At 44.4% G+C, this 21,916-nt stretch overlaps 1 protein-coding gene across 4 annotated transcripts in view; it reads right to left on the bottom strand.

The window, feature by feature from the left end:
- Window positions 1–832: 832 nt before the first annotated feature.
- mettl16 (methyltransferase 16, N6-methyladenosine) overlaps window positions 833–21,916 on the bottom strand; it is a 35,206-nt gene continuing 14,122 nt past the window's right edge. For all 4 annotated transcript variants that reach the window (XM_024805029.2, XM_076873181.1, XM_076873180.1 and 1 more), the window contains 7 exons: window positions 21,388–21,528; window positions 20,109–20,224; window positions 19,766–19,908; window positions 9,791–9,860; window positions 8,227–8,316; window positions 2,797–2,970; window positions 833–2,702 (listed from right to left, as the gene is read on the bottom strand). In XM_024805029.2, coding sequence (XP_024660797.2) covers window positions 2,082–2,702; window positions 2,797–2,970; window positions 8,227–8,316; window positions 9,791–9,860; window positions 19,766–19,908; window positions 20,109–20,224; window positions 21,388–21,528 — 1,355 coding nt within the window. In that variant the 3' untranslated portion in view covers window positions 833–2,081. The remainder of the gene's footprint in view (window positions 2,703–2,796; window positions 2,971–8,226; window positions 8,317–9,790; window positions 9,861–19,765; window positions 19,909–20,108; window positions 20,225–21,387; window positions 21,529–21,916) is intronic.

Raw genomic sequence — 21,916 nt, 5'->3', positions numbered from 1 at the left:
TGATTGGTTCCTACATCTAAAGATTACTTCCACTCTTTAACCCCTGTGAAACATAAGGCTCAGGGGTCACAATCAGACTGCCAACAACTCAAGTTTGGCCCACTGGTCATGAAGGAGGGCATACATTTTGGACTTTTTACTGCATTTACATGTTTCACAGCTTCCCCATGGTGATTCATACTACACTAAAGTAATTAAGTAGTAGATAAATAATCAAGTGGCAGAAAACCTCCCGCTTTTTTCACTATAGAAATATATGTTGTTTTGTTGTTTTTTATAGTGGGTTCACTGGACATTTTTGTGATGTTACCAGAATTTTACACATTTGTTTACACATAAAATTTAAGCCCAAAGACTCTTGTTGCAAGGTTTCTTCATCATGCGGGAAAAACTGAGAAATACTGTTGAAACTTCACTTGGTTTTTTAAATTAGGATATCTCAAGGATTAAACTAGTTGACACTGAAGGGCAGTTTCACTGGTCCGTCCCACTAAAGATATGGCTATAAAAAGAGCTTGTCATCCCTGCACTAATCAGTGTTATTACTGAAGCCATATCTGTAGTTGTTAAACAATAAAACCATAGCGAAGCAGCACATTTTGGCTTAATGTAAGGCCACAGCTCAGTTTCACTTTCATCATTGACTGCTATTATGTCAGAATAAGGATTAATGACAATACACTTCCCTCTAACTCTATGGTGATTTTGTCCACCCAAATGTGCTTTTTTATAGTAAAGAGGGAAAGAAAAAGCAATAAATTAAACTATTTTAGTGGCTGGAGGCAGCAAATTAAATGCTGGACTTATAAATAACTTCGAAATGATTAGCTAGTCACTTCAGGTCTTTTTGATTTATTAGGGTAATAACTCCAGTCACACCACCAATATCCAGACTGATTTCTAAGCCTTCAAGGTTTGCAGAAAAAGGAAACGTCATCTTTATGACAGCAACATAAATAACAGTGAGAGAGTTACTGGAAGTTTTTTAAGCATATTAAAAATCTTTAAAGATGTTGTATCAGCGGACCAAAAACAAAAGAACAAAAATGCCAGCTTCTAATGTTGTTGCCCTTTATTCAGCAGATATCACATGACTCATGCGTCGCCGGAGTCAAAAGTCCGGCCGTGACCGCAGGACACGTCGTACGAGCAGGAACCGCGTTTCTGCTTATGACAACAGAAAATGTGCACATACGTACACGTGGCCCTGCATATTTTGGGAATGTTTTCCTGTTATTCACTCGATGCTGTTGAGGAAGTCAGCCGGGTACAGCAGAGTAATAATACCAAAGGCTCTCCAGGAAAGACCGAGGGGCTCCAGGAACTTCCTGAATTACACGGTCTGTGGGTCTATTTAAAACAGTTTTGCCAGACTGGAGCGACAGTGAGTCTAAAATACAATCTCTAACAAAGGAACAATTAAAGATCAACGAGTACAACGGATCATAACACACAGGACAAGCTGACGCTGCCCTCTTGTGGATATTTACAGGTACTACATAATTAAAGACAATTCAGTAAAAATGGGAAAGGGAAAGAAATCTGTATAAAAATGTAAATTTATTCCAAATATTTTTGCAATTTATAACACACAATATGCAGTGTTGGGTGATTCCATGAGTATATCAGCTATTGGCAAGGCCAAATGAATCATTGGTTGGAGTGTTCGGAGTAATTTCCCTGAAGATTCCAGCTCAATACAATTAACTTGTAAAGCTCAATTGGTGACTAGCGCTACAAGGTGGTGTCTCCTTACTTTTGTTGCGATAGAGATTCTTGTTATGTATGATGGTTTGTTTGTTGTACGGTTGACATGAAGTATAGTATATTAATAAGTATTTTAATTAAAACAGGTGATTTGGATTTTTTTTTTTTTACAAGCTTGTGTTTTTTCAGCGGGGGGAAAGGAGACTTTTGCCTCTAGAATACAAAATCTTAAAAGTGAATTAAAAGAAACAGCCAATACAGAATTGCCTTTCAGAAGCTATACAAAATAAACTTCCCAACACACAGCCTAACATTAATCATGTCTAAAAAATAAAGCTTTTAATTTTTGAGAAGAAAAGATCTCGACTTGCTGATCAGGACTTTGCGACAGTCTTTAAAAGTGTGTTCTTCAGGTAAGTGCACAGCTGGTTCATCAGGTCTCTGTTCAGACCCTCCACCCAGTGCATCTCGATCACTACGTCACTCTGCTCCTGGATCACGTTCAGCAGACACTTAAACAAGAAGTGTTTGACAGTGCTGGGGCTCACGGGTTGTTTCGAGGGCGGCTCGCTCGCTGCAGCAGGTGTTTCCTTCAGGTCTGCTTCCTGCCCCGTTCCTGTGCAGGTAGAGGACTCCATGTCCACATCCTCGCCTGTTACTTTTTCTGGGGCCTCTTTTTGTTCCCCAGTCATGCTCTCTGTGACTTCTTTACCCGGCTTGTCTGCAGGCGTGCTTTTGCTCTCAGCGTTCTCGTTCTGGCTGCTGCTGTTTTCTGCGGTGGTCAGTTGGTTTTGGGAGGTCAGGCATGTTTCTGGAGCACCTGCGGTCACGGTGGTTTGTGAAGTGGTTCCGGCACAGTGTGGCGCCCTGGGGAGCTCTCGCAGCTGACGTGTCTGTTCACGTCTCTTCTGACGCCCGTGGATCCAGGTGTTCTCCACAGCTGTCAGAAAGAGGCTCTGCTCCTCCTTTTTGCAAGGCACACGTTTGTGCAGCACCTGCAGAGCCGCACACGTGAGACAGTTGGCCAGTGCAGTCAAAACTTCAGTGAAATCTATTATACATAAAACAATGTTCAGTAGTGAAGCTCACCCGCAGCTCACTGAGCGTCTTCTCGACCAGAACGGTGAGGCTGTCCACAGGGCTGCGGCACGTGCAGCCTAAAGCCGAGGCCTTGGCTTGGAGCTCCTTCAGTCCCGCCTCCGGCATTGTGAACGACAGCGGCTTCCGGGCCTTCTCCAGTTTACACTTCTTACTGGGAGGGGACTGAGATCATACAAAGCCAGTCAGACACCGTTAGACAGCAAGCTGTACTGGATATTACTGAGGACAGGGGAACCAGATTTGAGGATACTCAAATCCACACAGTAATAAGTAGGGATGGGTACCGGTATCCGGTGCCATTATGGCATCGGTTCTGACATAAACGGTAGTAACCAGACCGAAAAGCACCACACATTTCGGTGCTTTTTTTTTTTTTTCCTGAGATGTCATACACTTTGGATTCTAGCCAATCATTTTACCTTTCCAAGGACAGTAGGCGGGCCCACTACGTACGTTCTTTTAGAGCAGAGCTACAGATTAAAAACGCCCAAGGCAAAGCGGTCAAAAGTCTGGCTGTACTTCACAGCAAAAGATGCAAACTCAGCAGCCTGCAACAAGTGCTTTAAGCTGATACTGTGCAAATGAGGTAACACCTCGAATCTGATGAAACGCCTGGCAATGCATAGCGTTTTTTATTTAAAAGCCGAGAAATGCACCGTATTTGATAGCTTGCTGCGAGACCTCACACCATGCACATCTACTGCGGGTGTGGTGCCTGTTATCGGACGCGGAGTTAGCAACATCCCCCAAGAACCCGAAGAGTAGAGTCCTGGCCCCTAGCCCTGCCAGTGTAGCAGAAATGATGACGGATGATGATGCAGCAGCAGCCGTTCTTCTCTGCGTGAGTAGCTTAATGTTGTTCGTGTGTAATTTAAGTTGAGTAGGCTAACCACGTTATTAAATTAATGCATGTAAGGTGAACTAGCAAACACCGTTGTAGTTACATGCAGCTGTCTTCTTGTTTGATGGCAGATACTCCCTTCACCCTGGCCAGAAAGCCTAAAACGACCGAAGAAAAAGTGGACAAAATTCATAGGGAAGTGACAAAATTTATAGTCAAAGATCTCCATCCATTTTCAACGGTGGAGTCACCATAAAAAAAAAGACTGCTAAAAATAAAAACATAAGAGGTTTTTGGACAAAGTTTGTGTTCTCCATTCTTTAAGCACCGGCACCGTTTCAAAAGTATCGGATGAAACCTAAACGATACCCATCCCTAGTAATAAGAGACAATGAACTGTATGAGTTCAGAGCACAGCTGCCAGCAGGGGGCAGTGTTTACACAGTGTGAGCTGTTTCAAATCCTTTTGGCAAACTCAGACATCTGTAAAGTCTTCAATCAAGAACGCACTAATAGTAACGCACTTCTTTCTGCAACTACAGGAAAATGTCATTTCATGAATATGCAGACAATAACTGTGTTATAACAGCACTGAGGGGGACATGCAAGGAAATATCATGCAACAGTCTACATCAGGTGTGGAGGAACTCCAGGCCTCGAGGGCCAGTGTCCTCTAGGTTTTAGATGTGTCCTTTATCCAACACAATTGATTTAAATGGCTAAATGACTTCCTCAACATGTTTTGAAGTTCTCCAGAGGCCTGGTAATGAACTAAACATTTGATTCAGGGTGTTGACCCAGGGTGATATCTGAAACCTGCAGGACACCGGCCCTTGAGGTCTGGAGTCACCCACCCCTGGTCTGCATATTGTAGACCAAACTGGATGTCAAAGTTAAGTAGCTCCGTATCACAGTGCGACTTGTAGTCGGCATTAAATTTTAAAAGGATCAACATCTGTGCTGCATTCAGACAGTTGACCTTTAAGGAGGAGGAAAACTGACATTTTACTGGATTGAGTCTTTTTCCTTTGGCCTTCAGAGTAGCTGCACTGTCCTGCTACCAACACTAAAATCTGCTGAACACTTCCTCACATTTTGTACTCTCTCGTCCTTACTCTTTAACCTCTCAGATACAGTTTTTGCTCATTTTAGGCCTAAAACGATCTCGCGGAGAGGGTTGGAGCATTCCCCAGCAGTCGCCCATTAAAAATACTACATAAAATGAATGGCATGAGTAAAATGATGCAGTTATATCTCTGCATCAAAAACAAATCTAAAGAGAAAAAAAATAAATGCAGAGTGCCACAAGAGGGCGCTCAAATCATGCAAGCTGCACCTGAGCCTGCAATAAATCAAACGGAAATTTTTAATTCCCTTTAATGTCAGGCTATAATGGCGATGTAGATCATCACCCAACTGTGTCGGAGTACTGAGGCTCTGCAGCAGTCATACTGCAGCCGACCTGTGATCGCTACACTCACTGCAGGCTGGCTTAAAGCGGGGAGACAGCGGGGGTCTGCGGCAGTAGTGAGGCAGCAGACAGCATGGCCGACTGACCTACAAACAGCTGAGGGAAGGAGCAGAGGGTGACCTTCACTCTGCTGCACTCGCCTGCTGTCAAGTTTCAGTTACTCTCAGAGTCACTGAAGATTTTTATTGTTGCCTGTGAGTGATGTTTCATCATTTACAGTTCCTCAGTGATAATCGCCGAATTTGCTGCACATTCAAGAAGAAGAGCAGAGTTGGTGCTCACTCCCTGTCTCAATCATCTATTGATTTTTAGTTAAAATGACGGTGCTTTTAGATGCATATTTAGAGGAGATGGACACGTGTAATTAATGGGTTGACAATGAGCGCTGCCTTGTCTGGCTGCTGCTTTTATTTCTTATTGTTTGCCTCAGACGTCTCTCCCTCTTTTCTGCACGCTCTGCAGCTCATTGTGCAAGGAAATCAATAAAATCCATCAAGCCAAACCTGTCTGTTCATAACCGAGCATCCTTGACACAGAATCTCGCACACACACGCGCACACACAAACAGACTTACAAATGAAAGAACACAAAACCCACATTTAGAGTTTACATACACACCTCTCAAACTGAATCCCATCCTCCTCTGACTCCTCTGCTCTTTCACTCCATTATTAATCCCACTTACCCACTACAACCTCACTGCATGCCCTCTCTCTCTCTCTCACACACACACGATTTTTAAAATTAGAGTTAAAACCAACAAGAGCTGTTCTCTCCACATATAATGATGTTCAATCATCAATCTTCACCTCCTGAGTCCATGAAAACACACACACACACACACACCATAGAGAAACAAACTGCTGCCAGTCTCACCTGCAGGCAAACTGTAAATCATACTCTGATCACCCCCCCCTCTCCTCCCAACCCCCCGATTTCCGTCAGGTCCCCAAACCCCAGCTTGGATTCTGGACTTTCCTGATCCCTCCTCCTCCTGCTGCTACAGGCTTGTATGAGCAACAGTGGGCCTCAGGGCTTAGATAAAGCCTGGCAGTCGTCTCTGTCTACAGGTCCTTTTATTCTGTCGGCCTGTGCTGGATGTGCTTCCTCCTCTTTTGTCTGCATTCAAAAGGTCTTTCTATCTAATGTAGTTTCCTTTCAATTCACTACAACCCCTGCATTTTGTCCTCTCTCTGTAATAAGATTGAATCTAAAAATAACAACAGCTCGTATTATTTCATATGTTGAAAACGGTGTGGATTTGTGTGTACTGGTTGGAAAAAACAAACGAGGGAAGGGTTGTCTCATTACACTTGATTCCAACTCCATAGTACTCTAATCTAGTAGAGTAGCTTTGCATTATTCACAGATGAAAATAATCCTTTATACTGAGCCTCGGTTCAGCCTTTCAGTTCCATCCTTGGTCTGTTTCTAGTTTTCTCCTGACTGGCTGAACCTCACAAATAGTAGGTCTGAAAAGGGAAGTGGAGCTGCTTTGCTAAAAAGTCAGTGCTATGTTTCTGAGTTGACCATATTAATGATATCTGCAGTCAGTGGCATCACACAGAGAGAGTGTCACTGATGGTGGGGGAGACGGGTGTAGCCATGAAGCTGCAAGGAGTAGAGATAGTAAAAGTAGATGAGTTTGAATACCTGGGATCAACTATTCAGAGCAACAGAGGTGAAGAAGAGTGGGGAGGGTGGAGACAAGTGTCGGAGGTAATTTGTGACAGGAGTAAAAGGGAAGGGTTACAGGATGGCAGTGAGACCTGCTGAGATGTGTGCACAAAAAGACAGGAGGCTGAGCTGAAGACTGACCAGAATGGACAGGAATAGTAATGAATACATCAGAGGGACAGCTTAGGTGGAGCAGTGTGGAGACAAAGTTAGACAAGCATGGTTGAGAGGGTTCGGAGATGTGCAGAGGAGGAATAGTGGATATACTGGACAAAGGATGATGAAAATGGAGGAGGTAAAGACGAAGACCTCAGAGAAGATTCATGGATGTCGGGATTAAGGACATGCACAGGGTTGGTGTGACAGGAGGATGTTAGACAGAGGGTGAGATGGAAGATGATCACAGTGCAGAAGAGGAAGAAGCTCTCACTGACATCATACAGATCCAAGTGTTTAAAAAACATAAACACGTCTCCTATCTTGTTTTTTAGACTGAAGCTATTTCCAAATGAGGGAACCAAATGAAAATGACATGCAAAAACAACAAATAAATAAAATTGACCAAAAATCTATTTCTTCCTGGATTAGAATCCTTAGGAATCCTGAGGTTTCCACTACTTCAATAACTGTACTGCAAACATTTCTGGTTACACCAGACATGAATTAAGTCACCACGGGTAATAATGAGGTTAAGTAGGTCACAGATCATATATGTCACATATGTTTTAGTCTACATTTAACATTAATGCGCTCTCCCATGCTTATATACATAAACCAGATGACCATAGAAAGGTTCATGCAGGCAGAATTGGGCGTTTGACCGTGAACTTCTGCTACGTAACCCCACATGTGCTCGAGGGGCTCTGCCTGTTGATGATTTGGAGCAGTGTGAACGTGGAGGATGGTAGCTGGAGAAAAATTAGGCCAATCATTCTGCTCAACTGCTTTTTTGCTGAAAAACAGAAACAGTCCACCAAACAGCCCTCTGCTTCACCTGCATTTATGTGTTTGATTGACTTCATCAGCACTGCAGCATCATTTCCAGATCTCTCTCTGCAATGCTTTCATGTCTGTTTAACTCCAAATCTCACCCTCTAATCCAGACACGCCTGCGGTACAGTGTGCGCGCACAATTCTGCCCTGGCGACTGTTGCCTGGCTACAGCATGTTAGAAATCACATAAACATCTCCCCAGAGGACGGAGTAAGTACACATAATGGAACGAGGCTGCAGGGAAAGAGGATCCAGTCTGGAGAGGGACAGAGGTGGTGCATTATTGAGGAGAGGGTTTGGAAACATCCAGCAGCAGAGCAAAATGTGCTCCTCAGAGCTGAGCAGGTAACCTGCTTTTATATGTAATCCTGATCCTGGTAATCCTCTGTTACTGACATTTAACAACAACAACAACAATAAATCTGTACAAACTCACCGGAACAACCACGTCGTCATAGAAACTCCAAGCCAGTGCCCACCGCATGGTCCGCCCCTGGCAAAACTCAGTGTGGGTCACTTTAGGCACCTGAGCAAAAACAGAGAGGAGTCTGGAGTTAACAAGTGCACAGCATGAAAACACTGCAGTACTCTGGCGACCAGGCTGTACCTGAGATCCTCAAAACGATAAATTCATAAAGAAAATACACCACAGAAACTGATCACATGTAAAATATTTGTTGGAAAGAGAAAAAGTCCAAGTCACGCAAAATACATCTCTACAAACAAAATTTATGATAGTTAATTTAAACTAAAAATTGAAACTAGATGTGAAAAAAGAAACATTTTAAAATAAAAATGTTTGTGTACCATCGCTGAATTACACTGAATCGCAGGGAGGAGTAAAATGATTTTAAATGGAATAAAGAGTGCAGGTGTGAAAACACTCTTAGGTGAAAATCTGATGATCATTTATGGCTAAATACAGAAAAATCCAAATATTTTCCTGCAACAGAGGCTTGTCATTTTATATCTACACGTATCCGTCTCACTATCAGTATTCAGTTATTTTATCCAAATAAAATCCTTCCCATAGCACCGATTCAATATTTTGTTTAAAACAAAACCCATCATTATAAAAACATTTGGAGTTTCTGTGCTGATTGGCAGCTGTGACTGATTGGTGTGTGCGGTATCTGCGATCAAAACTAACAATTTAGGAATTTAGTCTTTCTAGAAAGCAGTGACTGAATCTGACAGTGTGATGTTTTGCCAGTGTGACCTTTGGCTTCACGTCTCTGACAGTATGTGAGAACATAAGGAGGATGTGGGAATCCACTGTGTTGCTGTCGGGGTTTTCTCAGAAAATAAGAGGAAGTCACTTATCTTATATGTCAGAGGTCAGACAGCTCTGAGGGTGAGATGAGTTTTTATGAGTCACATTTGCTAAATTAAAAACACAACGAAAACTGAGGACACGCTGGAGAATGACTCAAGTAATTGGTGATGAAAGCATTAGCATATTAACAAGCGCAGGTTTCTTTTTACACACGCTTCAGAATGAAGCCTTCTTCCTGGATGTTAGCCAACGCTGCACTCACTCTGATGAGCAGCGACACCCTGGAGGAGGGTTGAGGGGTGGCAGGTGCGGGGCGGGGGCCGGGCGGTCTGTGAGATTGGCGCGGTACTGCAGGCCCGCAGCAGTCAGGAGTCATGTGCTGGGCTATTAGTCAGGCTAATGACGCTAATGCATGTTAGCTACTGAGAGGCGTGTGATTCAGTCATGCACAGCAAACAGAAATCAGCTCATTCATGGCTCGTTTGTGAGCGTGCTCAGCTGGTGCTGGTGATTGCCTCCTTTAAACATCAATACATAGAAGAAAGGTAGCTTGGGCGACGGGGGTGTGGCAAAGATTGTTTTAACAAGCCCTGCAAGAAGCATCGTGTCTCTGCATGAACAAACTGAGATCAAAGCTGTGCCTGCTTTGTAACTCTCACTGATTACCGTGTTTGCGCATGTATTCGTAAATTTCTCTTTGTTCTGGGTCTCGCTGGCTACTCACCCCTTGCTTCCTCAGCTCCTCTTTCAAAGGTGCCAGGCTGCACTTCTTTCCCAACATGCAGCTGTACCACCTGCAGAAAGGAGAATCCATATTAACCAAACTGTGTCTGTTGGAGGTGTTAGTGGCCAACAGCCGGGCGTGAACCCTCGAGCACAGATCAAATGAGGAGAGGGGGAGTGCTCAGGGGAGCGACACAAAGTAAAATACGAGAGGCAGAAAAACATCCTGCAGCAGAGGAAAAACTGCTTTGAAGTCATCCCGTGGTGGACGCCTGATCAATAATCACTGCTGTGTGATAAAGACGTGAGGTTGGACTTGATCAATGAGCAGCAACATCCAGCTGGGGCAGGCGGAGGAAAGAAACACATCGGGGAGTCAGCCTGGAAGGACGGCTGGTCAATTTGACAGAGGTAGTCAAAACATGTGTGTGTGATGTTTTTATTAGGGTTAGGGTCATCATCAGGGTTTCATTTTATCGCCTCAGCTCTTAAAAACTGGAGCAGACTATTGTTCCAAACCAGCAAACTGCCAAAACTTCAGCTTTTATAGAGGCGCTCAGATTTGTGGATGATTACTTTACCAACTGCAGTTGATAATCTGTACCTGGCTGCTACTTAACCTCTTAATTCCTATGGAAGCAGTAAGGAGGTGCCAAGTTATTCACAGGACTGTAAAAACTTCCTACATTTCAACCTGATGCACACCTCACTAGAAATTCAACTTGACGTAGTAATCGACGCAACCCATACAGGTTTTATTACTGGCAATGCTGTCACCCAGTTACGTAGGCTAAATCGTGGGCTCTACAGATTTGTATAAATCAGACATAAGAAATGTTGGAGAAGTCAATCATTTTCTATCTGTAACAGAGCTTGAAAAATTCACCCACTCCTTCATGGACTGCTGCAATGTTCACTGCTTGGTAGGGCTGCACGATTTTGCATAAAATGAGAATCACGATTTTTTTGGCTTAGAATTGAGATCACGATTCTCTCACGATTTTCTTTTCCAGTATAAATATTTATTGCACTTATTAACTGCACATCAACTTCGTAACAGTTGAGACTGAACATAAAAACAATAAATAAACATAAAAACAACAAATCGTTAGCTTCATAGCATAAGTGCCTAAGTCATTTTTTGGTCAAATTGAGATTTTTGCCTAACTTTACTGGCCATAAGAACACTGTGTGGGCTGTTTGTTCTGTGTCTCTTTACTGTGCTTAAGACTCTCTACAGGTACCTCCCCTAATGAAGAGTAGTGAGCTGATTGGACCATGGAACAGGTGACCACATTCAAAAAGCCGCTCTGACAGCTCCAGAGAGAGAGAGAGAGAGTGTGGAACGAGCGAGTAGCCTGACAGCCGTCGCAGTCCTGACCCTGGTTTTCCCAGCCTGCGTTTATCTTGTGTATTTGTGGGAGTGTGAATTGTAAGCTTAGGCACTCGTGGGCTGAAGCGGAAGGGGTGAGCTGCCTTTTCTTTTGGAATCGTTTTCTCCTGTTTTCTTGGTCAGGGAGCGAGGGATAGCTCTGTCATTTGTTTGTTCTTTTTTCTTTCTTAGGGTTTAGTTAGTCTTTTCTGGTGGGACTTAGTTGGTTTTGTTTATTATTTTGGCCTGGGCTCACCCCGGAGCTATGCTTCTTGTCCTTAAATAAAATCACTTTTTTACTTACAACTGGTTTGGATGTTTGGCTTGGGAACCAGGGCGGGGATTTGGTCTCTCTCTCCTCCAACCTTATGTGCGTCCCTACCCGCCTAGACTAGGGGCGTAACATAAATGGGGGCTCGTCCCTTTTCGTTCGTGTGATTGGTTCGTTTCCTTTTTGCGTTTGTGGTGGGGGGGAAACGTCGTGCGCGAGTTTTGCGGCTCTGGAGTGCGCGGATGCGGTTGGGTGTCTGCGGTGTTGTGTTTTCCTTTTTCGCTTTGCTCGTGATGTCGTTTGACATGGATGATTTTGCGCAACGTCCCTCCATTGAAAAGTTGGAGCGGTGCACAAAAGCAGATTTGTTGGTAGTGGATAACTTATCCAGGGTGGATGTTCCGTTGAATGCTAAGAAGGCGGAAATTAAACACTGTTTGGTGGAGAGACTGGTGGACAGGGGAGTGTTTGGGGGGCAGAAAACCTCGCCGAGTGGGTCTGGGAGTTTGGAGACGGCAGTGGGGGCGGAAGCTGCTGGGGCCGTCCCGAAGCCTTCCAAGGGGCGGATGCCGTCGGGGGCGGAAGCTCCTGTCGCCATTCAGTCTCCTGTATTTGACCCGGCTGGCCAGGTTGGGGGGGGTTTGGTGACGGAGGATCTCAGGCTTGCCCTTCGCTTGAAGGAGGTGGAGTTGGCGGCTAAGGCTAAGGAAGTCGAGCTCATGCATCTCCGCATTCGAGCTATGGAGCTTGATCGTTCTCGAGCGAGTGACGCTGCTCCCGTTCCTGTAAGTACACTCCCCGACACTCCCACCATAGACCAGTTTAACGCTAGCAAACAGGTTGTTTTGGTACCTCCTTTTAGGGAAGGAGAGGTTGACTCATATTTCACTGCTTTTGAGCGCATCGCAACCACTTTAAAATGGCCAAAGGACGTCTGGAGTCTGTTGCTGCAATGCAAATTAATGGGAAGAGCGCAGGAGGTCTGTGCGAGTCTTTCTATTGCGGACAGCTTGGATTATGAGGTTGTCAAATCCACTATTTTGCGGGCTTATGAACTTGTCCCAGAGGCGTATCGACAGAAGTTTCGTGCCTGTCGCAAGTTTGATAGTCAAACGTTTGTGGAATTTGCACGTGAGAAAACTGTCTTATTTGACAAGTGGGTGGCTGCCAGTCACGCGGAGGACTTTACTCAGCTAAAGGAGTTGATCCTGCTGGAAGAGTTCAAGACATGTCTCCCTGAAAACATTGTCGTGTATCTTAATGAGCAGAAGGTGGGGTTACTGTCTAAAGCCGCGGTCCTTGCCGACGAGTTTGTGTTAACTCATCGTGCTGCACTTTCGACAGAGCGCCGTGAGTACACTTCCTCACCTCGTCCTGTCAGAAGTTATAGGGTTTCCCCTAAGCGCCAGACACGTTCTGCTGCTATTCCTATGTCAGATCGCAAATGTTTTTATTGTCATGAAATCGGGCACCTCGTTGCTGCTTGCCCATCACTACAGCGCAGGGAGCAGGCCAACACGGTGAGGAAGCCGAAAAGTGTGGGTTTCGTTCGTTCTATGTCAGCTTCCACTTCACCTAGCAATGGAGTGGGAAGTGAAGGCTTTGATGAGAGCTACCGCCCTTTTGTGTCGGAGGGGTTTGTTTCGTTGAATGAAAAAGAGGAGGATCGGGTGCCGATCATGATTCTGCGTGACACTGGGGCCGCGCAGACTCTTATTTTGAAGGGTATTCTACCTTTTTCTGATGACTCTTTTTGTGGTTCGGATGCTCTTGTCTGGGGTGTAAAAATGGATGTACTACGTGTGCCATTGCACAATGTGTTTCTTCAATCGCCGCTCGTTTCGGGTTCGGTACCGGTTGGCGTGCGCGACCAGTTGCCAGTGCCCGGAGTTGCGATGATTCTGGGGAATGATTTGGCTAACGGAAAAGTGTTTTCTACCCCGAGAGTGGTTGAGATACCGGTGCCTGATATTTCATTACCTAACCCTGTCGCTGAGGAGCATTCCTCCTCTGTTTTTCCTGCTTGCGCGGTAACTCGTGCGCATAGGCGCAAGTACGGTGACGTGGATTTATCTGATTCTTTTCTCTGTGCTGGTGGTGGTCCGGAGTCTGAATCTGAAACCCGTGTTCCACTGACGGGCGACTCTGAGGCGATGCTGCCTATTAGCCCATCAGTGACACCTCAACTGTCTTTGGAAATCAACAAAAAGGAGTTGGTTTCGGCACAGCAGAGTGACCCAACTCTTGTGAGTTGTTTTTCCGCGGCCAACTCTAGCGACCAGTACCCTCGTGTTTATAGTGTCGAGGATGACGTGTTGATGCGTACTTGGTATCCGCCTACAGCTGGTGATTTGGGTTGGAATGTGTTTAAACAGGTTCTGGTTGACTTAGGCAGTTTTGATGTATGCAAAATGGCTGATAAGAAGAAGAGGTTGACCGCAAGTGAAGCCCTTGCTCTTCTTTTTGATTCATTTACATCTGGTAAAAGTTCATATTTTTTTAGTTTTTTGGTCACTAAATGTATTTTCATTCAATCAAAGAGGTTATGACCATGTTAAAAGATTACTTTTTTGTTGCAAACAAAGTATGATGGCTAGCTAACATTAGCGTTAGTAGTGTAGCATTAGCATAGTAATGTAGTACAAGCTAGCAGCTAGCTAACAGCAGCATGCTACCAGAGTAAATCTTTGGCAATTTCAAAGGCAATTTGAGCATTTTCAGCAAGTTTGCAAATTATATTATGTTTCAAACATTTGCTTTTTATTAGGAGGAGAGTCTAAGGACGGGGGACGCCCTGGGTTCATTGTTAATTGTTAAATTGGACTTTATATTGACTGTGTTCAAATGACTGATACTGGTTGAACTCTATTGCCAGTAATATTCATGTAGCCCTTTGAGGCGACTGTTGTTGTGATTTTGGGCTATACAAAAATAAATTGATTTGATTTGATATTAATAGTACAAATTGATTTTTTTTTTTTTTTTTTTACATAGCAGACATTTTGACTACACAAGTAGATTTAGATGTCATCTTGATTTACCATTTTAAGATACTCCAACAGCATTTTATTTTCTGTTGTATCATCAGGAAAGGAAGTTGATGTGAACTTAGAGGAGTTGGTGGATATAGATGAGGGAGAAGGAGGAAATTATGTTGATATGGGGCAACAGACTGATAAGCAGCCAGAGGAAGGAGAGGAAGATGAAGGAGAGGAAAAGAAAGGGGAAGGAGAGGAAGATGAAGGAGAAGAAAAGGAAGGGGAAGGAGAGGAAAAGGAAGGAGAAGGAGAGGAAGATGAAGGAGAGGAAAAGAAAGGGGAAGGAGAGGAAGATGAAGGAGAAGAAAAGGAAGGGGAAGGAGAGGAAAAGGAAGGAGAAGGAGAGGAAGATGAAGGAGAGGAAAAGAAAGGGGAAGGAGACGAAGATGAAGGGGAGGAAGAGGAAGGAGGGGAGGTGGAAGCAGAGGAAGAGGAAGCCAGTCCAACCCCCAGCACTTCTGCTGTTCGTCACAAGCGTCCACTGCCCCATACGTGGAAGAAAAATGTCATCAAAGAAAAGCGTCTGAAGGGAGAGAATTACAAGAATACAATGGGACAGGAGAGACCACCAAAGGCCATGGGCCCACCATGCACATCACAGCACTGCTTCAAGTCAACGAAAAGAAGTTGTGAGCTACTGACTGAAGTTGAGAGAAGAGGAATCTTCAACAATTTCTGGTCCATGCCTTCCTGGGAGACACGCAAGGTGTATATCCAGACTGTTGTTGAAAATGTGCCCATAAAACAGAAGAAAGGTGGTGTTGATTCAAGGAGAACAACATCTCTGCTATACCACCTGCAACTCTCAGATAGATGCAAAATACCTGTGTGCAAAAATCTTTTCTGTTCCACACTTGGTATTGCCCTGAGAACCATTGGATCATGGTTAACTGCAGGCATGAAACCCAACACTCATACCCAGCCCAACCCCAAGATCAACAAGACTGGTCCTCATATGCCAATATCAGATGGAGACCAGGCCTTCCTGAAAGAGTGGCTCTCTGGAATACCTACAGTCCCATCCCATAACTGCCGCCAGGTTCCCTCTTATCAGAACAAGAAGTTCCTGGAGCCAGGAACAGTTTTGAGAGAGCTTCACAAGGAATACCAGAATGCTGCCAATGAGAATGGAAAGCGTGCTGTGAGTGAGACATACTTTCGGAAGGTTTTTGGAGAGCAGGATTACTCTGTGTTCATTCCAAAAAAAAAAACAATGTGACATCTGTGTAAGCGCCAAGGTAGGAAATACAGATGAGGATGCTCTTGCTACACACTTGAGATTGAAGAGTCAGGCTCAAGCTGAAAAGGCTGCAGACAAAAATGAATCCAGTGACACACTTTCAGTGTGGACAATGGACCTTCAACGCGTTCTTCTTTGCCCCCAGACAAAAGCAAGTACAATGTACTACAAAACTAAATTACAGATGCACAACTTTACCTGCTTCAACATGAACAACAGAGATGGGTACTGTTATGCTTGGGAAGAACATGAAGGCTCCCTCAGCAGTGAGGTTTTTGCACATCTGCAGTCCAACCACTTTGAGTCTGTCCTACAGGCCAACAGAAACATTGAGAAAGTCATTGTCTGGAGTGATGGCTGCGGGTATCAGAACCGGTGTGCTACCATCAGCAACGCCTACCTTTACCTGGCCATGAAGCATGGTGTCAGCATTGAGCAGAAATTTCTAGTTGCAGGCCACACACAGATGGAGTGTGACTCCATGCACAGTCTAATTGAACGGCGCATTGTGCAAGACGTTTACACTCCACGAGATTACGTTGTCATCTTTGAGGCTGCACGCATTAATCCATCCCCATACAGGGTGACTCAACTATACCACAATGACTTCATGAAGTTATCTGGCACCTATGTCACCAATATTCGACCCGGCAAAAAAGTTGGGGACCCCACAGTCCATGACCTCCGGGCTTTGCAGTACTTGACTGATGGACGGATCAGGTACAAGCTGGATTTTGAATCTGACTGGGAAGACCTGCCTCGGCGCATCAGCATACCCGACAACAAGCCATTCAAGTGGATCCCACTCTTTCCTGCTCAGTTGCCCATCACCCTGAGGAAATACAGTGACTTACAGTCAATGAAAAATGTACTACCAAGAGTGGCCCACAAGTACTATGATGATCTTCCTCATCAGTAGTATACATAGCCTACCAAATAGTACACACACACACACACACGCACGCACACACACACACACACACACACACACACACACACACACACACACACACACACACACACACACGCACACACACACACCCGCACACGAAGAGAAAGAGAGAGAAGAGAGAGACAAACACACACAGACAGATACAAACACACATAGACACACGCACACCTCTTTTATGAGCCTACAGGCCTCCTCTGCAAATTAATGGGTGGGTGAGGTGAAGTGAGTAAGTCTCCTTACTCTAGCTGCCATTTTGTGATTAAAATTGAAAAGTTACAGTGTGTTATGGTTACATTGTAGTATGTCATGTTCATTTTATAGTTTGAAGAAAAACTGCCTAAGTCATAGGCATAATCTGCCTAAGTCACTTTTATTAGACAAAAGAAATGATGTTGGGTTTTGTTCTTTTTCCATACTTTTCCTCACATATACTTAAATGTTCTGTGAAAATATCAATTAAAAATATGCATGTGATATTTAGAAAATTAGTTTTTTCTTGTTTTCCGAAAACACAAAAAAATGACTTAGGCAATTATGCTATCAAGCTAACGAAATGTCTCACGTTTTGTTGTTGCCGCAAAATGTTGTACTGCTTGAAATTCCGTCTCCACCGTTGCTCGACGCTGCGTGTATAGAGCAGGTAGTGCAACAATAGAAAAATAGTTGCGGGACGGCACTGTGTAGCGTTTGTCTAGGGTGTTGATCATTTTCCTAAATCCCTCGTTTTGCACAGTGTTGATGGGAGCCATATCTTTGGTCAGGTGATAAGTAATAGCCTCCGTAATTTCTTTGTGCCTGCGGGAGTTCGACGTGTATAGGGAAGCGCTGTATAAGGTTCCCGTTATTGATGTTTGGGTGGTTGACTCGGGACGGATTTTCTCCTGTCACTTTCTCGTCATCCCTGACGTGCTCTCCGCTGTTTTTTCCCTGCTAATTTTAGCATCACACGGCACAGCTTCTGTATCACGTGGTATAAGGCTCCGCCCTTGTCATTTGTTGAGCAGGAAGAGTGAGCGCTTGTTTTCATGCAGAGTATGTCCCGGATCAAAATGCGGTACAATCGTCGTCTTTTTTTTTTCTTTTTTTTTTTAAATCGTTGTCATTTGGAAATGAAATCGCACATGAGTATGAATCGAGATCGCGATTTTCTAACGATTAATCGTGCAGCCCTACTGCTTGGGTCCCAGCCAAAAGTCCATCTCCTTAAAAAAAAAGCCAGCTCATTAAAAAAAAAGTCCCAGGATTTGAATAAAAAGGCCAGTACACTGGCTACCTGTCAGATGTAACATTCAATTCATTTGAAAGTTTTATTAATGACTTTTACAGCCTTACATGGCTCCTATCTACATTACAAACACTAGGACAAACCCTCCCTACAAGCGTTTTTTGCCATGCCTGTGGTGCTATTTTGTTTCCCTCCTGTATTTATTACATGCATTCATCTTATTTGAGAAACCTGTTCAATTTGAAAGCAAAACCTAAAACTGCGAACCTTGGGTTTGACATTTACTTGGAATAGCGTAATGTGGTAGTCACACACAAAAAAATAGAAATTCTGGACACCGTTAAGTTGCGTACGTAGGTTTTGTGACTGGCTCCCCCATTAAGGAGGAGTTCATACAGACATACATAAATACTCTATGATCATTATAGTGAGATACTAGCAATTTGTGAACCATTCAACCATCTCAACATCTTTTAGTCTTACTTTCCTTATTATTATAATAATTATTATTTCATTATAATATAGAAAGCTTTTAATAGACATGTACATAGATGCAGTTTCCTAAAGCTCTGACTTCAACTGTGTCAAACCTGCCTCCTGACTGTAGTTGGCTAAAAAGCTCCTGTAACACCCAAATAAAATTTAATCTGACACATTATTTAACTTGTGACTGACAATCAGTAAGGACACTGACATGTAATCATGTTAAAGAGGCATGAGGACAGCCAGGGCTGAAGGGGTATTGAGGAGCAGCCCGTCAGCCTCAGGTGACACGATGAAATATTTAACAGCTCTAATATTCACAGATGTTCGCCAATTTTGAGCACAGTGGGGAGCAACGCCCAGGAGAGATCCCCGAATGCACCACCAGCAGCCTCTTCGAGAAGAGCGCAGCTGCATCAGCCTCCACTTTCAGTCTTTTCTCTTCTGAAGCACTCGCACGTGATTACAGTCTTATTACCAGAGACGGTAATTTTCATATCAATGGCGTGATGAATTAGGAGCATTACCTCAAATCTAACCGCACTTTTGGATATTTGGCTGAAAGTTAAACTCGCCTTATCTGACAGTAATTACCCTCTGGTGAAAAGAAAGGAAAGAGGAGCAGAGCGGGGCAATGGGGGCGTCTCGAAGGACCAATCGGAAAAGGCTGGCAGTGTTTCCATGGACACCTGGAGGCTCTCGTGTCCCAGCGTGGTTTTGGGAGTGACAGTCGGCTCCGGTTGGTTTGGCCGGAGCCTCAAACCTGCGAAATGAAACCCGGCTCGCTCTGACTTTTAGTGTAACACTGCCACACAAGAGCAACTAGGTGTTAACTTCAGTCCCACTCAAGAGTGCTCATCTTTCCACTCTGCAAACACACACACACACACACACAGTGCTCCGTGTAGCAGGTGTGACACGTCTAATCAGTTTTAATAGCACCACTCTGCAGCTCCCTCTGCCCGGGTCTCGCTCGGCTGCCTCGGTGACAGCCCCGTAACGAGGGAGGGTAAAGCGAGGGCCGCCTGAGACACCCCCACCCATCTATCCGACCCCTCCACCCTCACCCTCCCAAACACAGCTGTTCCCTGTGGGCTCCCGGATACAGCACAGAGTCAACGTGTGCCAAAATCATTAAAGCAACTGTGGGTGACAGCTCCATCAATGTGCAGCAGCCCATCTGCCCATTTCACCTCTCCGAGTCTCCCCTTCACTGCAGCCATTTAAAGCTCTCCAAGCCTCTCCAGAGCAACTACAAGTGCAGCACTCATCTACATCCACCCGCCAATTTAAATATGTGGCTGTGTTGTAATGACATTTGTGTTTTTACACACACAAATACATGTGCAACCTTTAAAAAGAAAAGAAAAGAAGAAAACAGTCCTCTTTCCTCACCTAAGGCGCTTCTTGAGCTGCAGGCTGTCATGAATGATCCTCTTGACAAACTCCAGTTCTCCGCCCTCTGCCATGATCTCCGTCACCCCGCCCGTGTTCACTGAACTGGGAGGAGGTCGGCGTGAGTTTCTGGAGTTTACCCCCTGGAGAGGGCAGCAAGACAGACAGAGATTACAATAAAATCCTATTAGAGCCCTGTTACTAAAACGTAAACACACTGTGTTTGGTGCTGGAGCCTCTCCGGTCAGTATACGAGTGCATTTACTGTCAATGAGTCAGAAACTTCAAGGTCAAAGCAGACAACGCTCCAGAATTTAAACTACTTTTAAACGTGAACTTTTACCTTTGCTTCCAGCTGGTTGGCGAAAAATGGAGGGTTGCACATGCAGAAGTCGTACACCATTTCTGTCTCTTCTTTCAAGGCATCCATCAGTAAAGTCTTCTGAGGAACTTTGACGACTGAGGAAGGTAAAATAAATAAATAAACACTAATGTGAGACAAGTGTGTAAAAGCTGAATAAAATGTATGACTGTCAATACAAAATGGGACCCGAGTCACTGTGTGCTGCACTCCTGTCAGCCACAGATTTGCTGAGCAGAGACAAGTTTAGTCTCAGCTCAGGCTAAATACGACACTCTTCCAGCAAGACGTCCCTGTTTTGTCCGGCTAAGTGTCACAAAAAGACATCCTATTTACTACAACAGGAAACAAAGCATTTTCGAGGCAGGATATCGAGATTTTGGCAGGACTTGCTGAAATATTTACAGCAACAATCAGTGATCAAATTGCACAAAGCAGCCACAGCATTAAAAATAGGACTGGTGAAAATATCTGTTTCCTGCTGGAACACTTTGGGGTGCACGGTCTGCAACCTAAACATTGCTGCAAACCACGTATACCTTTCATGGCAGTGGCCTCTCCGAGCAGGACATCAGCACACTGCAAAAATTGCTCAGGAACAGCACAAGCAATACAACAAACCTGCTCTCCAAACTCCAGAGGACCCGGTGGAACATCTGTGGGATCTGCCAGAACAAGCCTGCACCATGCAACCTACAGCTTCTTAATTTTTGGCTGGTCAGAGCCGCTATAGCGGCATCATCTACAATCATAAACAATGACCACTAGACGCACAGGAAGCCCCCGAAAAACTACCCACTGGCCCTGCAAACCTCATCATCTAACAAACCAATCTGTCTCCAGGCTGTATCAGACCCACAGGTAGAAGGTGAAATCCAAGATGTTCCGAATTACACATCATTCAAGTCAGACTGGACCTTTGATGATATCTGATGTTTAAACCTTTTCATCACTATCACATGAATTATGACCAGAAAAGTGGGATCAACCTTCATCCAACTGAACATTTGTGCAAAATGGTTTTGTTTTTATTTCCAAAGTCACGCTGACCTGACCAGTAGCTTGTGGTGGCTAATGGTAGCTGACTTCTTCCTGCTGTCATATTAATCCACTTCTTAGTAATCACAGTATCCTGGAATTCATCCTCAGTGCTGCAGCTCACACATAAAACATCATCTCTGAGACAGTGTATGAGAGTTCCAGCGTAGTAGTATAATATCTAAAGATGAAGTCACCTTCACATTGAGTAGATCAAACGCACCTTTGACCAGGTCGGACAGGTTGTTCTGCTCCACGTTTTTGGTAGCATAGTCAAAGCAGATGTCGTCCACCTCTGTGGCGAGGAAGTACCAGCCGTTCATTGTGGCTCCCAGTAAGGGGTAGATACAGGACGCCCCAGTGCCTGATGAAAAACACACACACACACACACACACACACACACACACACACACACACGTACGTTACTGGCAGCCTGACAGTGATGTATGTGTTCACAATGATGACTGATCATAGCTGTCACTGAACAATATGAAAATGTGCCGCAATGTTTTTGTTGTCTTGAAGGAAGGAGGTCCCAAAGTGTGACATGATGCGTTTCTAAAGAATTATCTTAGACTTGGTGGACATAATGGTCAATAAATGTCAAATCCAGCAGCTATTATTAAATTATTCCCATCTAACAAGAACCAAAGCCACATAATTCAGTTGAGATGGCCTCGGTTAGAAAAGGAAACACCCAGTGGTGATCCATCAGCAGCAGACAGCTTCAGTGGGCTCACATAAAGGTTCG

Source organism: Maylandia zebra, linkage group LG14 (assembly GCF_041146795.1).
Source record: "Maylandia zebra isolate NMK-2024a linkage group LG14, Mzebra_GT3a, whole genome shotgun sequence".
NCBI lineage: Eukaryota > Metazoa > Chordata > Actinopteri > Cichliformes > Cichlidae > Maylandia > Maylandia zebra.
This window is presented reverse-complemented; position numbering and strand designations above follow the sequence as displayed.